At 34.9% G+C, this 24,440-nt stretch overlaps 1 protein-coding gene across 3 annotated transcripts; it reads right to left on the bottom strand.

Annotated features, from left to right (window-relative positions):
* Positions 1–11,184: 11,184 nt before the first annotated feature.
* LOC133308210 (protein ARV 2-like) lies at positions 11,185–22,503 on the bottom strand. 3 transcript variants are annotated; one of them, XM_061508818.1, is made up of 10 exons: positions 22,301–22,503; positions 17,398–17,613; positions 17,239–17,303; positions 17,060–17,149; positions 14,235–14,280; positions 14,038–14,120; positions 13,842–13,936; positions 12,333–12,399; positions 12,166–12,241; positions 11,185–11,463 (listed from the first exon to the last, which is right to left on the bottom strand). In XM_061508818.1, the coding sequence occupies exons 3-10, from the start codon at positions 17,239–17,241 to the stop codon at positions 11,345–11,347; spliced, it is 579 nt and encodes a 192-aa protein (XP_061364802.1). In that variant the 5' UTR covers positions 17,242–17,303; positions 17,398–17,613; positions 22,301–22,503; the 3' UTR covers positions 11,185–11,344. The 3 variants fall into 3 exon arrangements, with proteins under 3 accessions (XP_061364802.1, XP_061364800.1, XP_061364801.1); XM_061508816.1 differs by having other exon boundaries at positions 17,239–17,286; XM_061508817.1 differs by having other exon boundaries at positions 17,239–17,286; positions 17,398–17,473.
* Positions 22,504–24,440: the final 1,937 nt, after the last annotated feature.

The raw sequence follows: 24,440 nt of genomic DNA, 5'->3' as shown, positions 1-24,440 counted from the left end.
CATTAAATAATTAATAACCAATTTGTCCCTCCTCCAGAACTATCCACCATCCTGCCCCCTTTAGTCGATTAAGGTGAAGGTTTAGTCGATTAAATTTTCAAAATACAGAAAAAGTGAAGCCCGGAATTTAATCGACTAAAAAACCATCTTGATTGATTAAATTTCGGGGAGATTTAATCGACTAAAAAGGTTATTTAGTCGATTAAACCGCAACATATTAGTTTTTTAAACCCCCCCCCCAATTCGCAAAGGGGGTTATTTTCAAACTCTAGTCGATTACAATAGCTCCAAACCCCCAAAATATCACCTCATCAAGAACCGACCAAAACCTCTCCCCTTAGCCGTCTGATTGCACCATCAAATCGTTGCACCTTGTGAAATTGAGTGGGTAGGTAACGTTTTGGCACTTGCATTGTGTTTTATGTTTTGGTTTTTTTTTCCTCTCCTTTACATGATATTGTTTCTGTTTTTTTCTGTTTTATGGTAGAACGTTGTTTTATTTTTTTTATCTTGAGTTATTGATATTGTTTCATCAAGATAAACATTAGGGATTCAATTTTTTTTTCCGTTTTCATGATTTTGATTTTTGAGTTATTGATATTGAGTTATTGATATTGTTTCCACTTGCATTGTAGGTAAGCTTGTTAAAATGGCTGGGCGTACAAGATCAAGCAATATCGAAGGTGAGAGACGCACGAAGCAACGACAAGATCAGCCGTCTTCGTCAAGGCCACAAGACGAAGAGCCTGCTACTGTCGACCTTCCATTTGGATACTTGTTTGAGGATGACCCCTCGGTTCACGCTGCATTTGTACGTGACCATGTGAACTGACCCTTATGTCCTCCGAAATCATTGGATACAACATTTTTTACGGCGGAGGGATTTCACATTGTGGCGTTATTGGAGGCAGCACATCTTAGGGTTTTGGCTGAGATGTTGTGTCCGTATTCAGAGCTGATGGTGCGGGCTTTCTACCATAACCTCAGCTACGTACAGGGTGAGTTGAGGTTGAGGGTCTGCGGGGTGGACATCATCATGACGGCTCCGATATGGTTGGAGACACTGGGCTATGACTTTGATTCTTCGCAGACTCTGGAGTATGACACAGATAGCGTGTAACACTTCCTGGATATTCCCGAGGTGATGCTGTGGAGGAGGCCAGGAGGCCTGATATAGGACGTGGGCGGAACATTCACTACACGATGGGGTTGCTTAGTGTAGAGGCCCGTATATTACACTATGTCATCACCCACATACTGTTTTCGCGAGCTTTCAATCATTCCAGGGTGCTGGAACATGACATTCCTATCATGTGGGCTATCCGACATGGTGTTATGGTGAACTGGAGGCACTATATTTGTTGGATGATGTTTAAGGCCAAACATAAGGGTGCATTTCCATTCGCCTGTCTGGTACATAGGATCTTGGTTCACTTTGGTGTTCTCATGGACAATGAGCAGTTGAAGAAGACCACGGGTTATAATTGCAAGTTCGGAAAGCGTCTACTGGAGCAGTGCAAGATCTCAAAGAACAGGGCGGGTGTGTGGCAGTTCACAGGTACGGTTAAGTTTGAGGTTCCTGATGTTGCCCCAGATGCACACATGGTTGAGCCCGAGGTGGAGGATGATGATGACGACGATGATGAGACTGACTTGCAAGATATAACTGAGCCTGAGGGTCGTCCGTATCAATCTTGAACACAGAACCCACATTAACCTGTGCCATGTATGTCAGCCAACCAGACAAGAATGCATATGATTTATCCTAGTCACCAAATAACTTCAAAATGGCCTTCATTTTATCCTTCCAAGCCTTCCTGTAAATTATGTTGTATCCATACAAACGCTGAACCCTTTCTTGAATAAGAACTGGTTTTAGAGATGGATCTTCTTTTAACATACCTATAAAGGAAAAAAAAGAATTCAAAGTCAACACTGTCAATAAAAAAAATTTCATTAAATAACATAAACATAACTTATGTAACCAAACATCGCGTAATACATACTCATAATGCTGCACAGATAACATCAGAATCCAGCTGTCTATGGTCCTTGGTAAGACCTTGGTTTAGGCAGGTGTGTTCTTTACCCCACTTACTAACCACCCAAGTATTTCCATTCTTCGACAACAATGCCCGCACGTACCAGGGACAACCATCATTATGGTGTCGACACTTTTTCACAAATCTATGCTCATCACTTTTTGCAACTACAGCAGTACGGTGAGCCTTCATACAATATAATTTGACTGCATGTTGCATTTCAGATTTACTACGAAACTCCTGGTACAAATATAATGGATCCCCTAAATGCCAGCCACCGTGGAAGTCATCATCGCCATACAATATCTCCGTCTCATCATTGGAACAGTGACCATTGTGCCACTGTTCACCAACTTTTTTACCTAAATGCCACGCGAACAGTGTTATTTCCCAATCTGCCACGAAGGCAAGTTCGCTTCTGACACAAGCGACCTCGGTTTGCTGACGTGTCAGCTTCCTGGTGGTGTCAGAGTTCGCTTCTGACACAGGCGACCTCGGTTCCAACAATATTTTAATCAAGTTCGCCTACATGGTAGGCGAACTTCATTTTTTTTGAATTTTTTTTTTTGAATTTAATACTTGTTATTCACTAAAAATGTGACACGTCAACAAACCGAGGTCGCTTGTGTCAGAAGCGAACTTGCCTCCGTGGCAGATTGGGAAATAACACTATTCGCGTGGCATTTAGGTAAAAAAGTTGGTGAACAGTGGCATTTTGGTCAGTATCCCCTCATCATTAGGGTGGGCCCAATTAATGAAGGAATAATGTGGGCTTTTGTTCCAAAATGGCTCAATCTCAGAACCTACGTCAAAATTTTAAACTTTTTCGTCAGTACCAATGATAACACAAATATGAAATGTTCATTTAAAACTTTAATTTACTATCTTACCACTGCTAACAGGGTCAACACGAAGTGGTGGCATAACCTGGGAACTCAGGTTTCCTGAGTTTGTGTCAGCGTCAAAATTCCCTTCTACGTCCGTATCTAAGGTGACACCTAGCAGAATAACACTCTTAGGTTCACCGTCCTCATCACTGCCCATATCCTCCTCGACGTCATCCTCGTCTATTTTCCTCAGTGTTATCTGACTTAAGACAGGTGCAGATAAACCGACAACTCTGTCTTCTTGACTCTGACTTCTTTCATGCATAGGTGCAGATAAAGATTGACCACAATCTATTTCAACATATATCTCAATAAAATTTTGAAATTTTCGGTCAACAATTGCATCTATGACACATTCCACATCTTCATCGTCACATATATCGTTACCAATGTAGAATATATCATCCTTACCAATTGTAGACTCTACCCTGGCGATCATTCGCTGAACGCATTGGCTGCCTTGTAGCCCCAATTTTTGTGAATTCTCCCATTTAGCTCATTGTATGTAGTGCTCCGTTTGATTTTCAACATTTTCGTTTTTCCTTCAAATTGAACACCATTGGGGCCTTCATAATACTTTCCATCATAGTAGATCATTGTAACATATATGTTTGGACTTGAGCTCGTCTTTCACACGAATTTGGGAGTAGGGTTCGAATTTTTGGGATTTGGGTTCGGATTTTGGGGGCAACAAATGAGAATATAAGTGGAATGACAATGATTTCACAATATTAAGGCTTTAGGGATGGTGGGATGAAATGTAATCGTGATTGGAAGGATCACAGATGACAAACAAGAGATAGAGTGGGTTACAAAACGAAAATATTTGAAATGACACCGAGAAAGGGCTGCATATAAGGTTTTCAGCGATATTTAATCGACTAAATAATCTTTTTAGTCGATTATATCTCCCCGAAATTTAATCGATCAAGATGGTTTTTTAGTCAATTAAATTTTGGGCTTCACATTTTCTGTATTTTGAAAATTTAGTCGACTAAACCTTCACCTTAATCGACTAAAGGGGGTAGGATGGTGGATAGTTCTGGGGGAGGGGAAAATTGGTTATTAATTAATTAATAACGGGCAAAAGGGTCAAAAAGCCAAGAAAAATGTATTACATTATTTTTTATGAAAAGAAAGAAAGATAAAGTCATAAACTTATATGGGAAAAGTTATATTTACCACCAATTAAGTTTAACACTTCTTACCACCAAATCTTAACTGTTGATCTCCATCAATCTAACGGTTATAATTTAGACAGAAATCCACGATTAATATTTGGTGGTAAGGAGTGATGAACTTAATTGGTGATAAATATAATCTTCCTCGGTTTATATTATAATTATTTTTTCTTATTTTAACTAACTCCAGATATCCTTTTTATTTTGTGAATTTGTAAATATAGGTAAGAGTTTATTCTTTATTTTGCTTTTCTGTGTTTCTTTACCATTACTTCTCCTTGATCCATTCTTTATGCTCATAACTCTTGAACACACAAAGATCAAATCTAACTCCTACAGTTCAATCATGAATGTGTCTCTCATTTGATTATTATTCAAGTTAAAGGTTTAATGTCTCTCATGTTGTAGGAGATAATTTTATCTCCTACACACATATAAAAGTATGTGGTGTCATGTTATTTTTTTCTCTCTTTTATCTTCACATGGTCCCACATAGACCCCACACACTTTTTTTTTGGGTGTGGCTGACCCCTCACACTTTTATATGTGTGTAGAGATAATTTTATCTCCTACATATAAGAAACAATAAACCCTTAAGTTAAATATGGTTGTCTTCCTACAACTCTAAAATTTGATTGGACACCACATTCTCGCAAAAAAACGTAACTTCCTCTTGGTCTTTCTAATACCAATAACATGACGTTGGTCTCTGATGAACTCAAGAAGAGGTAAATTGAGTTTATTAAAAAATTTGCAATTAAAAAATATACGCAACTGTGATAAAATAAAGAATAAAGGGAAGAAGTGACATATTATTTAACGTGGGCAAAACTCCAACTCGAGGAAAAAAAACTCATAACCCCAATTTGGATACCTCTATACAATTGAGAGACAATTCCATTATCAATCAATTCAAAGAACAAGAATAGATCATATTCTTCCCTTATACAAAAATTAACATGAAACCTTACCCCAAGGTTTCCAGAATCTTACCCCTATGATTCTCACAAAGTCTAATCAAATACTCTCATAAGCCAAACGGCTCCCGTCTTTATTCGCAACGAACAAAGAATGACTTATTTCTAAACCACAACCTTTTTCTCGGTGTTTAAAAACTTGGCTCGGCCATCGACTCTACTGAGGTCAAGGATCACTGGATTATGGGTTGAACCAAGAGGTCACGGGGTCACTTCGATGACTCAGTTTTATATATTAAAAAAATATAAATATATATCCTATATGAAGAATTCAAAAAAAATCAAACCAAAAATCATCAAAGATTTAATACTTAATATAATTCAACCAATTACATACATAAATCAATATTACATAAGCTAATCAAAGTATCAAAATATCAAAGTATAAAACACATATTCCAATGAAGTTAATAATCATCAAACTCAAGTCCTCCTTGTCAATTTTCCAATGCACTACTGTTGCGATACAATTTAAAAGTCTTAGATTGTATCCTTTTTTATCTATTGTCTTCTTGATATAAGAGTAAATACATCAGGGTCAGAGAAAAATTTAAACTATATTGCTCAGTAATACAATAATATTAGACATGCTTAGAGCAGAGAAACCAACAAAGAAAAAGAGTGGATTAGTGAAGAGAAGAACCACCGTAGTGAAGTAGAGGCGGCGGCGCGACGGAGAGGGAAGACCGAAGAGGCGGAGCTGCGGAGGAGAGGAGGAACCACCGAGGTGAAGACGTCTGGGATTTAGGTTAGCATCAATTTTTTTTCTTCTCAAAACGACGTCGTTTCAAGTGAATTTTTTTTTTTTTTTAAAAAAACAAATGCAGTGACCCCTTATGACCCTGGAGTCACCAAGACCCGACCGGGTTTCGAGGGGTCAAAGAGGTCAACGTGCATTTAGGGTCTAATTGCTGACCTTAACGGGGGACAGGGTTGACCCGGGGGTAAATGCGGGGTTTTAAAACACCGCCTTTTCCAAGGTCAAGAAGAAAATTCAATTAAAATTGGTTACCTTACACGCTTATAAATAATAAGAAAATAGGTACAAATAAAATCTAAGTGGTGAACTCAATGAATCTGCTCATGCCTTGATTCCCAAATTAGTTTGAATGCGCCTTAAAAATAATCATAATATGCTCAATGCATTTTTTTTCTTGAATGCACAAAAACCTTTTTTTTCTCTTGAAAGCTCACAAAAACCTTTTTCTCTTGAATGCTCATAAGCCTTTTTCTCTTGAATGCTCACCCAAACTTTGGATAAGGACTCAAGTTATTGTCTTTATAGACTTTTTTTCCAAATCAATTACTAAAGAAAAATCTCAAGATTATCATGATTTTTAAGAAAACTTTCCAAATTATCTTTTTAAATAAAATCAAAATCTTCAAATTAACTTTCCAAAATTAGATAAAATCAAATCAATCTCAAATTAACTTTTTCTTTTTCAAATCAAAAACCAAATCTTAAAAATCTATTTTGATTAAAAATAAAACTTTTAAATCTTCTTTTCTTTAATTTCTAAAACTTTAAAGATTTTAATCCAAGGCATGATCATGATTCACCTCATCCAACCATTACATGAAGCTCCTTGAGGTATTTTTACTAATGGATTAATATCCTTCTTTCATTTTGAATAATCTGCAACCCTAAAAAGAAGTTCAGCTTTCCCATTAAGCTTATCTCAAATTCATTACTCATAAGGGCTGCAAAATCCTTAACAAGGTCATTATTAGCAGCACCAAATATAATATCATCAACATAAACCTGAACTATTAACAAATCATTACCTTTGAATCTCAAGAAAAGAAACGGAAGCGAGAATGTTGGCTTGAGTAACGCAAACGTTGGTGAGAATCCAATGCTTCAAAAACCTAAGGGTTCCTAATTTTACCTCTTTTGAACCCATTACTTAGGAGAAACTTTGAGAGTCTTGCATACCACCTCGTGGAGCTTGTTTCAACCCATACAAGGCTTTATCAAGCTTGTAGACATAGTCTCCAATGGAAGGGTCCTCAAAGCTTGGGGGTTGCTCAACATACACATCCTCTTGTAGCAAGCCATTCAAGAAGGTAGTTTTCACATCTATTTGGTATAGCTTGAATCCCATATATGAAGCAAATGCAATGAGAATTCTGATTGTCTCCATCCTTGCTACTGGTACAAAGAGCTCTCCATAATCAATCCATTGTGTTGATTGTAACCTTTAGCCACCAGTCTTGCTTTATTTCTTATGATGGAGCAATGCTCATCTAGCTTGTTTCAGAACACCCACTTTAGTCCTATTATAGTTCTATCCTTGGGCCTAGGTCCAAGATGCCACAAGTTATTTCTTTCAAATTGATGGAGCTCATCCTGCATTGTTAACACCCAATCTGCGTCGCTCAAGCAGTTGCATGTTAGTAGGCTCAGTTAGAGAAATTAAGCATTAAAAGCATAGAAATTTCTAACTTGAGACTTAGTTTGTACCCCCTTTTCAATGTCACTAATGATCATGTCCAGTGGGTGTGAGCTTTGATGTTTCCATTTTCTGAAATGAAGTTGATCAATTTGATTCATCATAGGCTCATCAGGTGTTTCTTCAGCTTCATCTCAGAAGGATCGATAGGTTCATGAAGTTCTGCTTTTCTGGTTTCAACTTCCTCCACTGTGGTATTTGCATCTCCTGTTCTTTGGTGATTTACTGCTTTGACACCAGAGTTATCTTCCTCATCTATGTCTGGCTCTAAGGTTGTTGTAGATGACCTTAACAAACCTATATCAAAATCATTTGGAACCTGCACAACTTTATCAAAGGCATCATATTCATAAAAAATAACAATTGAAGGTTTTCCTCAACACACATTGCCCTCTTATTATACATTCTATATGCCTTACTCTATGAGGAGTATCCTAAGAATACACCCTCATCACTACGTGGATCAAATTTTCCTAAATTGTCCTTACCATTATTGTGCACAAAGCACTTACACCCAAATGTCCTGACGTGTACAATTGAAGGTTTTCTCCCTTTAAGTAGCTCATAGGGAGTCTTCTTTAACGATGGCCTTATCAATGCTCTATTGGTGATGTAACATGCGATATTGAGAGCTTCAACCTAGAAGTTCCATCGTAGTCCACTTACAATCAGCATAGTTCTTGTCATCTCCTCTAGGGTTCTATTTTTTCTTTCCACTACTCCATTTTGTTGCAGAGTCCTAGGAGCTGAGAAATTATGATTAATGCCATGCTCTTTGCCAAATTCAACAAATTTTTTGTTAGAAAATTTTCCTCCATTGTCAGACCTAATAGACATAAGTCGATGTTCAATTACATTTTGATTTTTCTTAACAAAGGCTTTAAATTCATCAAATGTTTCATATTTTGTAGCAAGAAAAATAAACTATGTAAATCTTGAGTAATCATCAACTATAACAAAAACTTGGTAAGTACTTCTCGACCCCTAGAGCCTTTTCATATGGATTTAATTGGATTTTTTTCTTGACCATGGAAAAAGTTATGGCTTATAAATAAGTCGGTCTTTGTTCATTGCGAATAAAGACGAGAGTCGTTTGGTTTTGGGAGAGTCTTTGACTAGACTTCGTGAGAATCTTAGGGGTAGGATTCCGAAAACCTTGGATAAAGTTTCAGGTTAATTCTTGTATAAAGGTAGAATATGATCTATTCTTGTACTTTGAATTGATCGATAATGAATTTGTCTCTCAATTGGATAGAGGTATCCAAATTGGGGTCATGAGTTTTTTTTTTCTAGTTGGAGTTTTTCTCACATTAAATAATTGTGTCATTTCTTTTTTTTACTTTTATTTTATCTTCGTTGCGTGTGTTTTTAAATTGCAAAATTTTTAATAAACTCAATTCACCTTTTTTTTTAGTTTATCCGGGCCAACACATGTAATGTTACTATGTGCAAGTAATTAAAGGTAAAAACTTAAGAATTTTTTTTGAAAGTAAAAATCCATACAAGTAAATAATAATAAAAAAAGTTACTATGCTGTCATGTCAAGTTATGCCTTCCACCGACAACATGGCGAGAGGTGGCATCCGGCATCCCAATCCTCTATTTAAATCTGTGTCACTCCTCATTTCTCATTATTCACTTCTTATTCATACCTTATTCTTTCAAATTTTCTCCATCTACTAGTTTTCTCTTACATCCTTTTAAATATTGAATTTATTGTTTTCATCTATCCGCATGGTAAAAAAGTTAAAGGGCCATAAAAGCTTAAATTCAAAAGCGAATGATTCAAATAAAGCTTTGTATCAATTATGACATGTTAGGAGAAAAATTCATGATAAATTAAAGTTTGTTTTGAATGTTAAAAATGGTATCATGTGTTTTAGAATAGTAAATGGTTTGATTTTTAAAATCCGATAGATTATATTACTTTTATTTTTAAGTCCTATCAAATTTGGAAGGTAATGGTTTGATTTAAAATTTTATATCAATTGACAACTCCCCCCTTGCTAAATAGCCTTTTTATAATAATAAAATGAAATCAAATTAAGTTCATTTTTAATAAGCTCCAAACATAATATTTGATTTTCAAATCTCTTTTTTTTCCCAATTAATTAAAATTAAATCATTTTCTATTTTCGAAATCCAAACACGATATTCTAGTATGACATAAATTTTTTAGATCTCAAAATCGAAACGTATATACTCTTAAAATATTCAATAATGAAAATGTTGAATACTTTAGCTTAACATTTTGCAGTGACAGTATTAACATTGTATACTGAGATTATTGTTGTACAGAAAATTCATCCTCACCTGAGTCTTCATTTTTCTCTGAGTATTCAATTGCCCTTGAGATTTCCATGTTAAAAACCTCCTACCGTGAGATTAAAAAATGCCATGTTAAGAAGTCTGTGTGCAATGCGTTTGATTAAAATTTGAAACACTCCCCATTTTTTTTTTTTGGTAGAGAAACACTCCCTATTTTATTGCACCATAACTTGATGGAAGAACAACTTTGACATCATTTTTTATAGTCATAAATCTTTTTTGATGTTAAAATCTTTAAAAGACCAAATTAAGTTAAATAAATCTTTAAAATACTAAATTAATAATTCAATCCTAAAAATTTGACAAATCACGTGAAAGAAGTAATTAATTACACTTTAAGACACGGATAATGAATGCCCAGTTATATAGTAATCAAATAAAGTTAATGATACCAAAAGATAATAGCTCAGTTGACGCTAGAAAACTGAGTAGAGTAGATGAGGATGAGAGCATGTGTTTGATCCTCTCTCAGTACTGTCTTTGGGAAGGGTTTAAAGCCTTAATCTGTTGGAGTATTCAAGTATAATGAATTCCACACATTGATTGGTAATGAGCTAGCTGAAGTGGATGAACCCATGAATCCAATGCTTTAAGATTTTAGGTTGAGACATGATGTCGGATCCACTTGATATAGTGGTGTAGCCTTAACCCATTGGTGGTGATCCCCCACCACGGGCTCCTCCTTGGACATGACAGTGGTATCGGAGCCGAGTTTGGCTCCGACTAGCCGAGTGTTTGACTAGAAGGCAGGTTGTGTACCTGGGCCTTGAAGTACTCGGTTGAGGGAGAACATATCAATGTTGGGTTTCACATTTGAATGAAAGATTGTTGAAGTATTTAAGTGTGATGAATCTCACATTGGTTGATAATGAGCTAAGTGAAGTGGATATAAGTGGATGACCCATGAACCTAATGTCTTAAGGTTTTGGATTGAGATATGGTATCAAATCCACTTGATATGGTGGTGTAGCCCTAACTCATTGGTGGTGGTCCTCCGCCACGGGCTCCTCCCTGGACCGACCTGACATAATCCTGGGACCCGCCCCAAATCGGACTAGTCACGCGAAACAATAAACCAATTGGAATATCTTTAATAAATAAATAAAGTTAATGAAAATTTTGTCCATTCTACCTTAAGTATCCCCTTAAGATTTTAAAGTAAAATGCTGCTTTTGATAACGCTGAATGCTCCTCTGTGGACAAAAGAGGAAAAGGTGTCAAAAGAAATGAACGATCATTTAAGGGCTACGCAGTGCAAACGAATACGATAATCTTCATCTGCATATAAATAAGCATCATAAAAAGAATGCCAAGGAGCACACCAATAAAATCTAAGCTTCAAATAAAAAATGTCAAGGTGCATGCATACAATTGAGAAACACTTTATCGCCAACAATTTACCAACTAATACATTAGCATGACAATTCAAAAACTAAATCATGCTGGCTTTAAAGACAATGTGCATGGAATTTGACTCTAGCCTTGCGTTAATTGCCCCAACAATATGAGCTCCAGCACCCGAGGGACAAAGAACTTTATAGCATATGCACTGAAGCAGGTCCAAACACATGAACGCATAGTTGACTCAGTCGTTACTGGTTGAAAAAAAAAAAACCTTCAGTAGTGTTCAACGGCAAGCAAGCATGGTGGATTGGTGGACATTATTAAAACACAAGAAGCTATCCTAGAGATAATTTTCCATAATAGTGACAAAATGAAACTAAGTAAATGCTAGCTCTTTTTTTATAAAAAAAAGAAAAGAAAAAAGCAAATGTAATTTTGAGCATGTAGACATACATTCAGATCATAGACATAAAAAAGGAAATTATTTCTTTCCATGATAAAGCTACATTTGTACTAGTATATGCAATCAATCGACAGGAATAATAGTTGGACTAATGATAAAATCAAATCCCATGTTAGATGAATCACTCAAATAATACTTTCGTTTCTTTTTTATTCTCTTCACCGACTTAAATCATATATGAGACACGCACGCACATATTGCAGTTCATGTTAAGTTCATTACAACCACTGGCTATTCAAACTAAAACACATACACATACATACACACACAACCATATATGTGAAAGAACTCAACAGAAAAATGGCTTATAGAAAAGTTGGGGATGGAATATACAAAGTTGAAGGACATCATGCATGATACTGAGTTTTCTGTGAATTTGAGAACTGCTAAAGCCAAATTATCATGTAGCATCAAAAGGGTGTGTTATGCTTGCATTTTAAATGAGTAAAATTACACATTTCTCCAAGAATTCGGTAACATGATTACTAACCTTTCAATGCCACTGCATTAGATGATAAACAAAATAATTCAATGATGAAGATGACAGAAGATGGAAATTCCCAGACCTATAGGATACATACTTGAAAGTTAAAGACATAAATAATATATTACATTTAATAACACATCATAGACAGTCACCGGAATAGCAGACATTACCATCATGGCAACAAGAAAAATCTTGAAGTAACCCGAAATCATGAGTACAAGCAAAAGGTCAATGCACCTACATAGATGAATACATTTAAGCTCAAGTGATCTTGATGGTCTAGAAACACCAAATTGATATGGACAGAAATATTAATTAATTAAAAACAACTTATTAATGCTTCCATAAAGTTAAAATTGGAAGAAATAGTACCATACTCTATCATACTTTGTCTTTTTCTATCCCTTTATTTACAAGGTTTAAAAGCTAAAATTTGATAGCATTCTATGAACCTTTTGGTGCAAATTACTACACCATCTTTTCTATTTCACACTTGTGCATCGGAACTACATGATTATCAGATTGAAATTATCATCTCAACCATGACTACAAATCGGTCTATTCACTACTTACCAATATTTCCATAACTCATATTTGTGACACACAAGACTCAAGAAGCAATTCTCCTCATCATATCCTGTTCTATACTTAAATATAATTAAAACAGAACAAAAATTGATATGAACTGAATTTTTACTGATAAAAACAACAGAGACTAGTTCATTACAAGAACAGAAAATGCAGAAAATAAATTATAAATCTAGAGTACTGTAGATGCACTGAACTCCTACCCCAAACCATTTCCTTTTTCCTCAATTCCCACCCCTTACTATTCCTTGTCAGCTCAGCATTCGGTTATACAGCAGACTTAACAACATGAATATTTCCTTCATTTCCTACTCTGTCCTCCTCACCAATGTGTTTATCCTTTCACTTTTCATTCCCTCCTTGTAGCATGTACCTCAGTTATAAGGGCCAGTCAATACTCCACCCTCCACAAGATTCATCCTGTCCTCAAGATGGAGTGGGTCAGGATCCCGTAACAAGTGAGAGAAACTTCCACCAGGTACCATTGCTTGAAGCACATTCACCAAGTTATGCTTGAAGCTGAAGAATTGCCACTATATGTACCAATGACCAACAAGGCATGTGACAGTCTCACGCTTTTGTAATTCGTCCCAACCCCACCATTCCGGTCCCTAAACTGCCTTGGCTCCTCCTGGTAAAACACAAACAGGTGAGTGCCTCCTTTCTCCCCCACTGCTCTGTTTTCTTTGGCATTTTTGGCCAAGAAACAGTGTCAGTGCATCTATAATTGCACTGGGGTCCCATTGCACTATTGTAACCGATTGTAGCTGATCTCCCTTGTTATCTGCAGAATTCCATTGTTATCTTTCTGCATTTTCAGTCTTAACAGAGAGGGCTACCTCATCTTGTAAGGAGCTTGGTCTCCCTATATTCTGCTCTAATTCTGAGTTCCTATCAAAATTCTTCTTTGATTCCTTTTTTAGATTCATGAGATTCCTAATGGACAATTTTGTTACTCAATCTTTCTTCAAAATGCTAAAGTAACAAACAAATCTTTCTTTTTTTCTACATAATTAAATGGAAAGTATGCTAACAAATTGTTCCTTTCTTCATTCCAAATATGGTATGACAAATAAATCAGAAGTATATACCTGGAGACGCTGATTGAAGTATGGAGAAAAATCTTGACCATAAAGAAGAAAGTTAAAAGAAATATAAAGTTCCCAAAGAAGACATCCATCAGCATCTGCCAATGAAAACCACAAAACATTCATCAGAATTAGCATACAATTCCAAACCAAGTGATTTGAGTAAAAGGGTGACTTAAATATTTATAGTTATATGAACCTTCCAACATGTTGAAACCAATGAAGAGTAGTTCATTAATGAACCCAATTTTCCCTTGCTGCTTTCCAAGATAAAAAACTTGTCTTTAAGAAGATGTAAGGTCCTCGTACCTCATATATAATTAACCAAAAACTAGAATTTAAAACTTTCTGTTCCTAAAGCAAGGAAAAGAATAATATCCATACAAGAATGGATACAAGCTTCAAAAAGAAGAAAAATGACAGCCAATTTCCAGAGTAGTCCCTGCAAAGTTATCAAAAAGTATGAGCAACTTGTTAGTGTTGGAAAAGGTGAATGATTAAACAAGTATGAAGTACAAGTAAAACATTGAGTAGATAAATGGGTAAAGTTGAAAAACCTCGTGGTTACTATAAAATCACTTACCCTCCTAATCTTTATTTCTTATCACTTATCTGTCCTTTGGTTTTTTTTCGTAAAAGTGGACTTGAACACCGTTTGAAATTGCACAAACTGTCCATTTTTCCCCAATAAACGAGGAGTGAGATTCTCTTTCACTACTCAACTATGCCTCATTTCCAAACACCAAACTTCATGGGATTGCTTGATCGATTGTACAGCATCACATTTGGCTCACAAATTAAAAGGTTGTTTGGGCGACAAAGACAAAGTGTCCTTCATGGAATTAAAGATATGTGGATCTAAGGTGAGAAATTGATTTCGAATTTGCTTGTGTGGTCGACAGGGAATGCTGGTAAGTATTTCGGAAAACTTTAATTATGTACACATTGGCTTTTTTTAATCAAAATGAAAAAGACAATGTATCCACATATTAACATGCATTTTTGGATAGTACGCAGAGAATCTTTTCCTTTTTAACACTTTCTTGCTTTATTACTAGTCTGTTTCAATTTCATTAATTTATCCCATTTAAATATATAGCAAATAAAAGCGGATGAGTTGAATTCAAGCAGGAATTAGACATTTTTTTAAAGTGTGTCCCCTTACCCATTGATAGTTATTTGGGTCAGAAATGGTAGGTGGCTGAGTAATTTAAGTTTGCCCTTAGGTTTATTATTAAAAATGTTATTTGTATTTCCTAAACATACTTTAGTTTTGCTTTGGGCCAGTGATGAGATCTTTTACCCTTTGTGAGCCCCATCGTTTGGCTGCTATCTGAAACCTCTCTCTCATCTCTCTGTTCTCTCTCCAAAGTTCCTTTCTCTAGGGTTTCAGTGGGTATGGCTTTTTAGGTTGAATCTATGTCTTGGACAGCAAATCTTGTCTCTGTCCTTTGGAGAACTTTGTTCCTCTCATCAAGGTGCATATGTTGATTTGTTTATTTTTTGAATTGGAGCACAAGACTTGGAGAGGTAATCTTGCAAGGGTCGATCCGGTGCTGAGAAGGCTCTAACTAATGCCTCTTTGTCGCTCAAACAACCTCTTAACTTATGGGTTAAATGCTACATTTCACCATTGATCGGTTCTGCCAGTAATCCCACAAACTCTTTGCCCTATTTGATCATCTTTCTAAACAATGAAATAAATGTTTGGTGTTTGAAAACGAGACATATTCGAGGAGTGAAGGAGGATCTCACACTTTGTTTATTGTTCACTTGGGAAAAATGAATAATTTATACAATTTTAAATAACGGCTAGGTTGAATTAGACCCAAAAAAATCATAGGAAAAGTAAGTGACAAAAAATAGAGTAGGGGATAAATCATTTAAAAGATAAGCACAAAAGTGAATTTTGAACTTCACCCTAGATAAATTGGATCTCATTATTCTGAGCACTATATATTCAACTTCAACATCAACAACACCTTTATCCCAAACTAGTTGGGAGAAAAAAAATAATAAGAAAGTAAAAAAAAAAAAAAATAGAGAGATAAAAAATACAGAAAAAGAAAAAGAAAATATATAAATAAATACATAAGAGAAGAAAGATTAAGAGAAAAAATAAATAAAAGTAAAGAAGGAAAGAAATAAAATAAAATAAAAGACAAAAAAAAGGAGTGGTAAAGAAAGAATAAAGAGCGATAAAGGGGAAAGGGACTAAAAAGAACCATCTGAAACATAGAAAGAAAAATGGGTCTGACCCTCCAGAATTCTAATCCATCCTGAGCACTATATATTCCTTAAGTTAAAATGAATTATATTAGCAAGTAATATGCTATTGAGGTAATTTTCTGTGAATATTTGTTTAGAAAATGCATTCTCTCACAAAGAACCAAGCATATTATTCAAGAAGTTCTACTAGATTATAAGGACAAAACAAGTACCTTAGAAGTAAGATTATATTACAATAAATCAATTTGTTTATTTAAAGATCCAAATTGATGAGATATTGTAAAGAACCTTGGGATACACCACCCCAAAAGCTAGCTCTAAGGGTGAGAGTACCCAAGGCCTTATAAAGGCCATATTAGTTGCACATACAACCAATGTGGGACTATATATCTCAACACGCCCCCTCACACGAGAGCCCATTGGGCTTGAAGCGTGGACAATGCAACAGGCTCAGCCTACCTGTGCTAAGAAACTCCACAAGAGAAAGTGGGGGGCGGCGAGGCTCTGATACCATGTAAAGAACCTTGGGATACACCACCCCAAAAGCTAGCTCTAAGGGTGGGAGTGTCCAAGGCCTTATAAAGGCCACATTAGTTGCACATACAACCAATGTGGAACTATATATCTCAATAGATATTTTTCATATAAAGGTTAGGATTCCTCGATAACAATAATTTAAATCCAATTGGAGATACTAATCATCCGGTTCAAATTTCAAAATGATTCATGCTTGTTATTATCAGACAACAATATAACAGCAAACAACTACAGATAACAACAACAGTTTATTATCATCAAACAACCCAACTGTCACCAATGATGCCAGCTAAAATTACGAGGTTGCCAAAATTTTTTAAAAGGTGACAATTGCAATAATCAAAACTATAAAAACAATTTAGTATTCAGTAAAGATACATAAAAATGACAACACTCACACAAGTAATTATACAATATGATAGTGCAGGAGGAACCATGGAGGAACTCATATATACCTGAAACTTCAAGGTTTCTTGATTGATGACATTGTGAAGGAGATGTCTATAGGCCTTGGGCTTGTGAAGTATTAAATCAATTACAAGAATCTGCAAAAGGGAAGGGGAAAACAGGGGAGTTATAAAAAAACCAAAGGGTTTCAACTTTTAAATCAGTGGCATAAGGAGGCTCTAGGCACCATGATTTCACATTCTATGTATTCGTCTGCCACTTCCTTGCAATTCTCCTACAACATAAAAGGGTCTGAAACTCAAATCATCTAATTCGGAAATTTAAGACAAAATGAAATGAATGATCATGAATTTAGTTTTATTTTATATTTTTAAAAAAGGCTTACGCATTTCATCAAGCGAATGTTGCCTGGAGAGTACTGAATGTAAAGTCTTTTGATGGGAAAGCCGCACTGAATGCATCTGTAACCCATCAGTGATGAAATTACAATCCGGAAACCCAGCTTCAATCAAAATTGCAGCTTCATAATTGTCAGTACTTCATTAATCTGGAGCACTCTCAACTGCTCCAAACAGAGACAAACACACCTCAATTGTCCATGCTGAGTTAGAAACCCAACAAGAAAATTGAGACAGAAAATGCTTTAAAAGTTAGGGTAAAATATGTATTTAGAATGGACATGAGGTCTAGAAACATAAAGTTTGTTTTCTGTGTATATTCCTACAAAAATACACATGTAAGTTCCCTATAACTTAAACCAACACTTTTTTTCACAACCGAAATTGTAGGCAAGGACAAATTTTAAAAAGTGAGTCATCATTAATAGTTTATTGCACAAGAAAAAATGACAGACAATATATCTTTTCCTTACAAAACAGGAATTTGAAACCTAGTAAGGGCATAAGGAAAGGTGAAATCTAAATCTCAATTCTCAAAGTACCCCTAATAAATCTGCCCCAAAACGCACCTGTAGCTAGTTGTATAAATAATAATTAGCTTGAAATTATTTATTTTACCCCATTATCAAAACGATGGAACTAAACCAAAGTTTACACTTACATTCCATAAATGCAATGGGAAATTCAAAGTCATGTAGCTTACATTTGGATTGATGGAAAAGGATGGAATGGAATGAAATGGTATTAGTTGCAATTATTTGGCTTGTTTAAAATAGGATGGAATTTATTCCATCCAATGCCTTTATTTTTCTTTCCTTCCAATTTGGGGGAGGGAACCACTCTACTTTATTCATATAATTATTAAATTATTTTTTCTGTCCTTTAACTTGTCCTTGCAGATGCTGAACCTCTTTCCTTGGTTGTCTACCTCCTTGCTCGTCAGCATTGCTTCATTTCCTTGAAATACATCAGACCAACAGTTTCAACATATATTTCAACATCCTCACAATCATCGATTTGGAGACATGACTAACCTGATTTCTCAGAAAGTTTGTCAGACAAGAAACAAATCTTTCTGTCAAGACATCCCTGTGCACGCTTAACTTGACAGAAAATCCCCGCTTTCCTAATAAAACCACCTTCATATCAAAAGTTCTAGGTTCAATGTTTGTGAGTTCCAACTGCTATGTCTAGCAAGTGATAAGGACTCACAAACAGACAGCTAATATGGAGGAAGGTATGATGGCATCACAATGAAAATGATGCAGTGGAAATAACCAAACATGTTCTTGTTTTCCTATGTAACAAACAATGAATTGGTTGTACTGTCTAGTTGAGGGATAGAAAATATCCCGGCAAATTTTGTTCCACTCTTTCTCGATAAGAGAGAGACTGAGGCAAAATAAGCAAAGTACATAATGTAAATAAAAAGGGGAAGCAAGTAATCTGCTGTCCACAAGCAAAAAAGAACAAAAGCAAAGGCCCATGTAACAGAACCGCTACATTAACTTTTAAAAAAATGTGCTTTTGTCACGTGCAGGATACAAAAAAACTCCTAAACAAAAAAAAGGCAGGCACTTATCAAAGCCTTTCTCAACCGAGCATATTACACGTCAAATGCAAAGACAGACACATCTAACTCAGACCTATCCACATCAAAATAAGAGAACAAAAGGCAGCTTCAGAGTTTCTACAAATCCAAGGCTAACGGATGGATAAGGAACAAAACTCAAACAAGGATGGCGATTATAAAAAGATTCAGCACTGGCAGTCAATTCACCAAAAAACAATAACCACATTTTAGAAATCGTAATTCCCATACCAAGGATACTTGATACATAACCTTCTTCCCTAGTCTCTAGTACACTCAGACACAGCCTAAATCATCTCGGTATGAAATGAAAAAGCAGGATTAAACCAAAATAAAGCAAAACAGCAATTAAAACATACATCCAGAGTTCATTTCAGCATCCAAAACAAGATGGCTAATCATTGCAAACACACACACAATCAGTATATAAATGCTTAATTGTGAGCACAATGAACTCAAAAAAGCATCAAACAGTGTACTTAAATGACAGCCAACACTATCAAGTCATCGAAAAAGTTTCAGTAGTCACCTTTGCCCCCACACGATATGAGTAACTAACGCAAATGAGTGTCTTGGTCTTCCTCAATGATCAAAAACTCCCTTATGGCTGTCCCTTTCTTCTCATTCCCTCCATTCTTCTTTGAGATCTGATCAGTGGTCAGAGCAATTCCAATCTTTATTTTGATACAGCATGAAAACTCTCTTATGGTGGGTCGCTTACTACCGATGTCATGATGAAGAAAAAGTGGGAGCAATCCATTATTATTGAAACGCTCTTACGGTTTTTCAGAACCCAAAAGCTAATCAAAGTAAATTTGAAGTTTCGAGTTTCAACATCCAAATCAATATTATGTACTTATGTTAGCAGTGGAAGTACTCTCCTTAAAATACATTACACAATTACCATTATAATACACTCCATTTATGTAACGCACCAGGCATTACATTCTCCATATCAAACCAAAACCCAAATTTCCTCTTTAAAAGGGTATCCAAGTTATCCAACTTTTCACACCCTATGTGACAGTTTGCTAGCCAACTTAGAGAAGCACAAAGCATATATTAACTATTTAATTAATAATTAACAATGATATGCACTACAATTAATAACATCCCCCAAGGCATTCTCAGTTCCCACCACCTCCATTTGTCCTCCTCCCAACAACTTCAAATGGAAAAGTTTGACATCCTATTAATCAGACCTTTTTGCTTGCCAACTTAGAAAGAGAGAGATCATCATATCATTAGCAGCTACATATATGTCGTGATTAGTGCATTGGGCCATTGGATTCTTAAAATTCATGTGGTTTTTAACAAACATTTGACAAAATTTGTTAATATTGTCTTCATCAGGATTTTCATTCTGTGTGCCTCGGACACATCTGTATTCCATGTTCATGCACGTTAATATATGCATTTTTTTCCTGTTTAATAATTCAAAGCAACTGTCTGGCACTGTAAGTGTTTCTTTGTATGTGAGATAGGGTGTGAGTAGTGAGTGCGAGTGTGTGTGTGTGTGTGTGTTTATTTGCTTGGTCCAGGAGACAAGTTCACTAACTTTTATTCTTCTACTCCCATTTTTACAATTCAGCTTTATTCTATTACCACCAAGGGAAAGAAGGAAAAAATCATAAAAGGAAAGACAGGGTGGAGAGTTTGCCAAATGTAATATGTATTCTCATACATGGTTCACAGAATATTTTGCTTTTCTACATAATTGTGACTACCAGTACACTCTTAGAATTAACGAAGGTCACAAAAAAGTTTTGGATTAGCTCTGGTCTCTATAATACAAATCGGGGATTTGTTTTAAAGTCCCCAGTTGTGCTGTACATGAAACAGGGGCAAACAGAGGAATTTGATTTTGATGAGTGAGATTCACAGAATGTGAAATACTATTGGTTTGATACTTAGCAATCACTGTCTCCTAAGCTAGGAGCTGGAACTCGAGATCCTCAATGCTGGTCACATTCTCTCGTCCACGGAAGTAGGTGATAAAGATAAACGGTGCATACACTTCAGGCAATCCTTCAAGCACCATTTCGATTTGTTCAACTTCTGAGGTTGGATCACCGATTTCTATTAGTGTGCTAGCCAGAGCTTTTACACGAAGGAGATATTCCTTAATGTTCTTACCTCCTTTCTCGATATTTCTTGGTTCTGAACAAACTTGGATAGCTTTGGCTTTCGTGTCATAGCTAAAATGGAGACGGATCTTCTCCCATGCCTGATAAGACTGGTGGACACCAAGGATCTTCATACCTATCTCTTCAGACATTGTAGACTGAAGCCACATGAGAAGCATCATATCTGTGCTGTCACAGAAGCTGGGTTGATTATCTCTGCAGCTTGATCATCTTCGGATTGGAATCTCAGAGGAATTTGAACATTAACAAGAAACCTTTCAAGCTGAAGAGCTATGCTCGGTGGTTCAATACACTGCTTCCATAGTAGAAAATTCTTGATGGAAAGTTTTCTGGAAGTTGAGTGCTGAAAATTAGGGGAGGTTTTGGGTCTGTGGAAGCCATGGGAAGAGCAAGATATGGATAAGGGCCCCAATCGGAGCTCTGATACCATATAAGAATCAAAGCAAAGTAAGGGAAGAGAGAAAGAAACGAGAGAGAATCCGAGAGAAAGTATTTCTTTGAAAGATATTATTGATTATGTGTATAGTTCTGAATATCACTGAAAAATTATATACACAAAGATTACAAGGCTTCTTCTATAAATTTCATAGGAGAGCAGTTACAACTATCTGTAACTGCACTAAAAAACACTAACAGATTGAACTAACTAAACTAATGGCACAGCTGGCATCATCAGCTACACAAAGCATACTAACAGAATAGGCTACTCAAAGTAAACTACAATATACATCAGTAATCATACTCCAATAAACTTAAAAACAAAATTTGAGAGAGTCACCATCAACTTCATTAAGTCAGGAAAAAAAAAAATTAAAATTTTCTTCAAAAATTTGAAACCCAGTTTGTGAAAACAAAGCCCCATTCAGGAGTCTATTTATGAATAATAAATTACGGAAACCAAATCCCACTGCACCTTGTAGACGGATAGGGTATATTTAATTGTGCCAATAAATAGCCTAAACATATTCGATTTACCCCATAAAAACAAAGGCAGCGAATCAACCATATTCTACCCCCATTCACACTCCAAACTACAAATAAAGTCTTGTTAAGGCATTTCATCGAACAGGTTATGTACACATCACCCAAATACGCACAATTAAATAAGCAGAAGTGACATCGAATTAGAGGGCGTAGTAGGTGCTTTCTTACCTCAAGATCCTTCTTCTTCTCCTCCTCGTCCTTATTCTCTGTTTCACTGACACTGAAAGCCTTCACCAAACACACTCTTCGGTGGCTGCATTGGGTAATTGGGTTATTATGTTCATGAATGTCTTATTCTTATTTAGAAATCTTATAAAAAGAGACAAATGAAATGAAATTTTTCATAAATCTCTTCAAATCTTTCCTTAAACATTTTTTTTTCTAAGTTTTCTTAAATTGAGGTGATTTAAAAGAATAAATAACTTAATTTGTTAAAAAAATAAAGGTGTGGACCATTTGTATATTAAAAAGATCTAAATTTATATTTTAAAAAAGACATACACCTTTTCCTTTGAAAGTTTTTTTTTTTTTTTTGGGTGAAATTTCCTTTGAAAGTTTAGTTAAAGAGATAAAGGGTAGCTTTGATTGTATTGTAGTGTTTTTATTTTAAAACTGTTTTATAGAATAGTAATAGAAATAATTATTTTTTATATTTTTTTTTTTGAAAGTTAAAAATTAAAACAAACTCAGACATATTCTTTAAATTTGATTCTAAAAAAAAATAGTTATAGTTTTTTATTTTATTTTATTTTTTTTATAAAACACAGCCTTACCTAACAAGTTTTTTTGTTATGAAAACAAAAAAAATTATTTTTGAAAACAGTTATCAAGCTAAGCCAAAAAAATTTAAATTTTTTTAACAAAATTGTGAAAAAAGTATATTATATTAATTTTTTAAAGAAAGATAAAATCATATTTTTTTATTGAGTTTAATATCTCTTATGTTATAAAAGATAAAATTATTTCTTACATATATATAAAAGTGTGTGAGATTCATATTTTTTTATTTATTATTTTCACATGAATATGAATCCCACATATTTTTATATATGTGTAAAAAATAATTTTATTTTTTGTAACATAAGAAATATCAAACACTTTTTTATTTATCTAAATCAAAATTTCCTTTCTTTTGTGAATTTGTAAACCAAGATAAGAGTTTATTCTTCATTTTCCATCCTTTTTATTGGGTTGGTGCGGGTGATGGGCTTTGAATTGTATAGTCCACTCATGGGACATGATGAAATGAGTCAAAATTAGGGGGTGGGCTAAATACGGTTCAAATTTTTAAGATTGGATAATTAGTCTGATGGTATTTTTAATTATTTTGAGTAATGTGTTAAATAGCTTCTCTAAAGATTAACAAGTCATTTTATAAGTTTATCAAAAAAAATTATTAAATTAACCTCTTAAAAATAAAAAGTAATATTAAACTAATTTAATGATAAAAACTGGTGATACCTTAACTTTGAAAGGACTTGTAGATATATTTTGAGTTTGTCCTTTTTTAAATTTTGTTGTTCAATCTTAAAGAAAAATATTTTTATTATTTTTTGACTAGTGTACAGAATATGATATTCACCTTAGTCACGATTGACGTGGTATATGATTCTTGAGCAACGTCAATACAAAGTTGAAAACTCAAGAAGCTTAATAGAACTATGCTCCACCAATCTAATTCAATTTCAGTTTTGGCAAGCATTTTCTCATATAAATTCTCCAATCTCAGTACTACGATCGGTTTAAGATTGAATTATTATTATTTTAATTTTTTTACATCAAAGATTGAATAATTTAACACGTTTGTAAAATTGATAAACATAATATTCTCGGATGTGGATGGTTTGGTCCAACACTAGGCCAAAGCGAATATTTGAACAACAAAGATTTCTGCACTTAGTGCAGATAAGTTATTTGTATTTACTCCCAAAACGACGTCATTTTAGGATTGAAATATTAAAAAATTATAATTATAAAGACTATAATAATCCTGAAATAAATTAAAATTATAAAAACACTATGATTTTCGCACCAAAATAACGTCGTATTGGACTTACTGCAAATAACTTATCTGTTGTAACTCCAGAAAAAGCGAACCCATATTTGAAACACAAAGCAAGGTTGGAATTAATGAATTTCTTCGATCCAAAAAAACCGTGATTAATGTAGAATTTTGTATGTTTGCTTTGGTGATTGAAGGCACTCCGACCCGACCCGGTTGATCCGGAATCTAATGAATCGTTCATCAGATCGGTTCGGGTCAAGCATTGGACCAGTCATGTATCAACCCGGTCAAAATTTGGACAAA

Source organism: Gastrolobium bilobum, unplaced genomic scaffold (assembly GCF_033153095.1).
Source record: "Gastrolobium bilobum isolate Gb01-03AN ecotype WA unplaced genomic scaffold, APGP_CSIRO_Gbil_v1 utg19582, whole genome shotgun sequence".
Classification (NCBI taxonomy): domain Eukaryota; kingdom Viridiplantae; phylum Streptophyta; class Magnoliopsida; order Fabales; family Fabaceae; genus Gastrolobium; species Gastrolobium bilobum.
The sequence above is the reverse complement of the archived record's forward strand: the minus strand, read 5'-3'. Positions and strand labels throughout refer to the sequence as shown.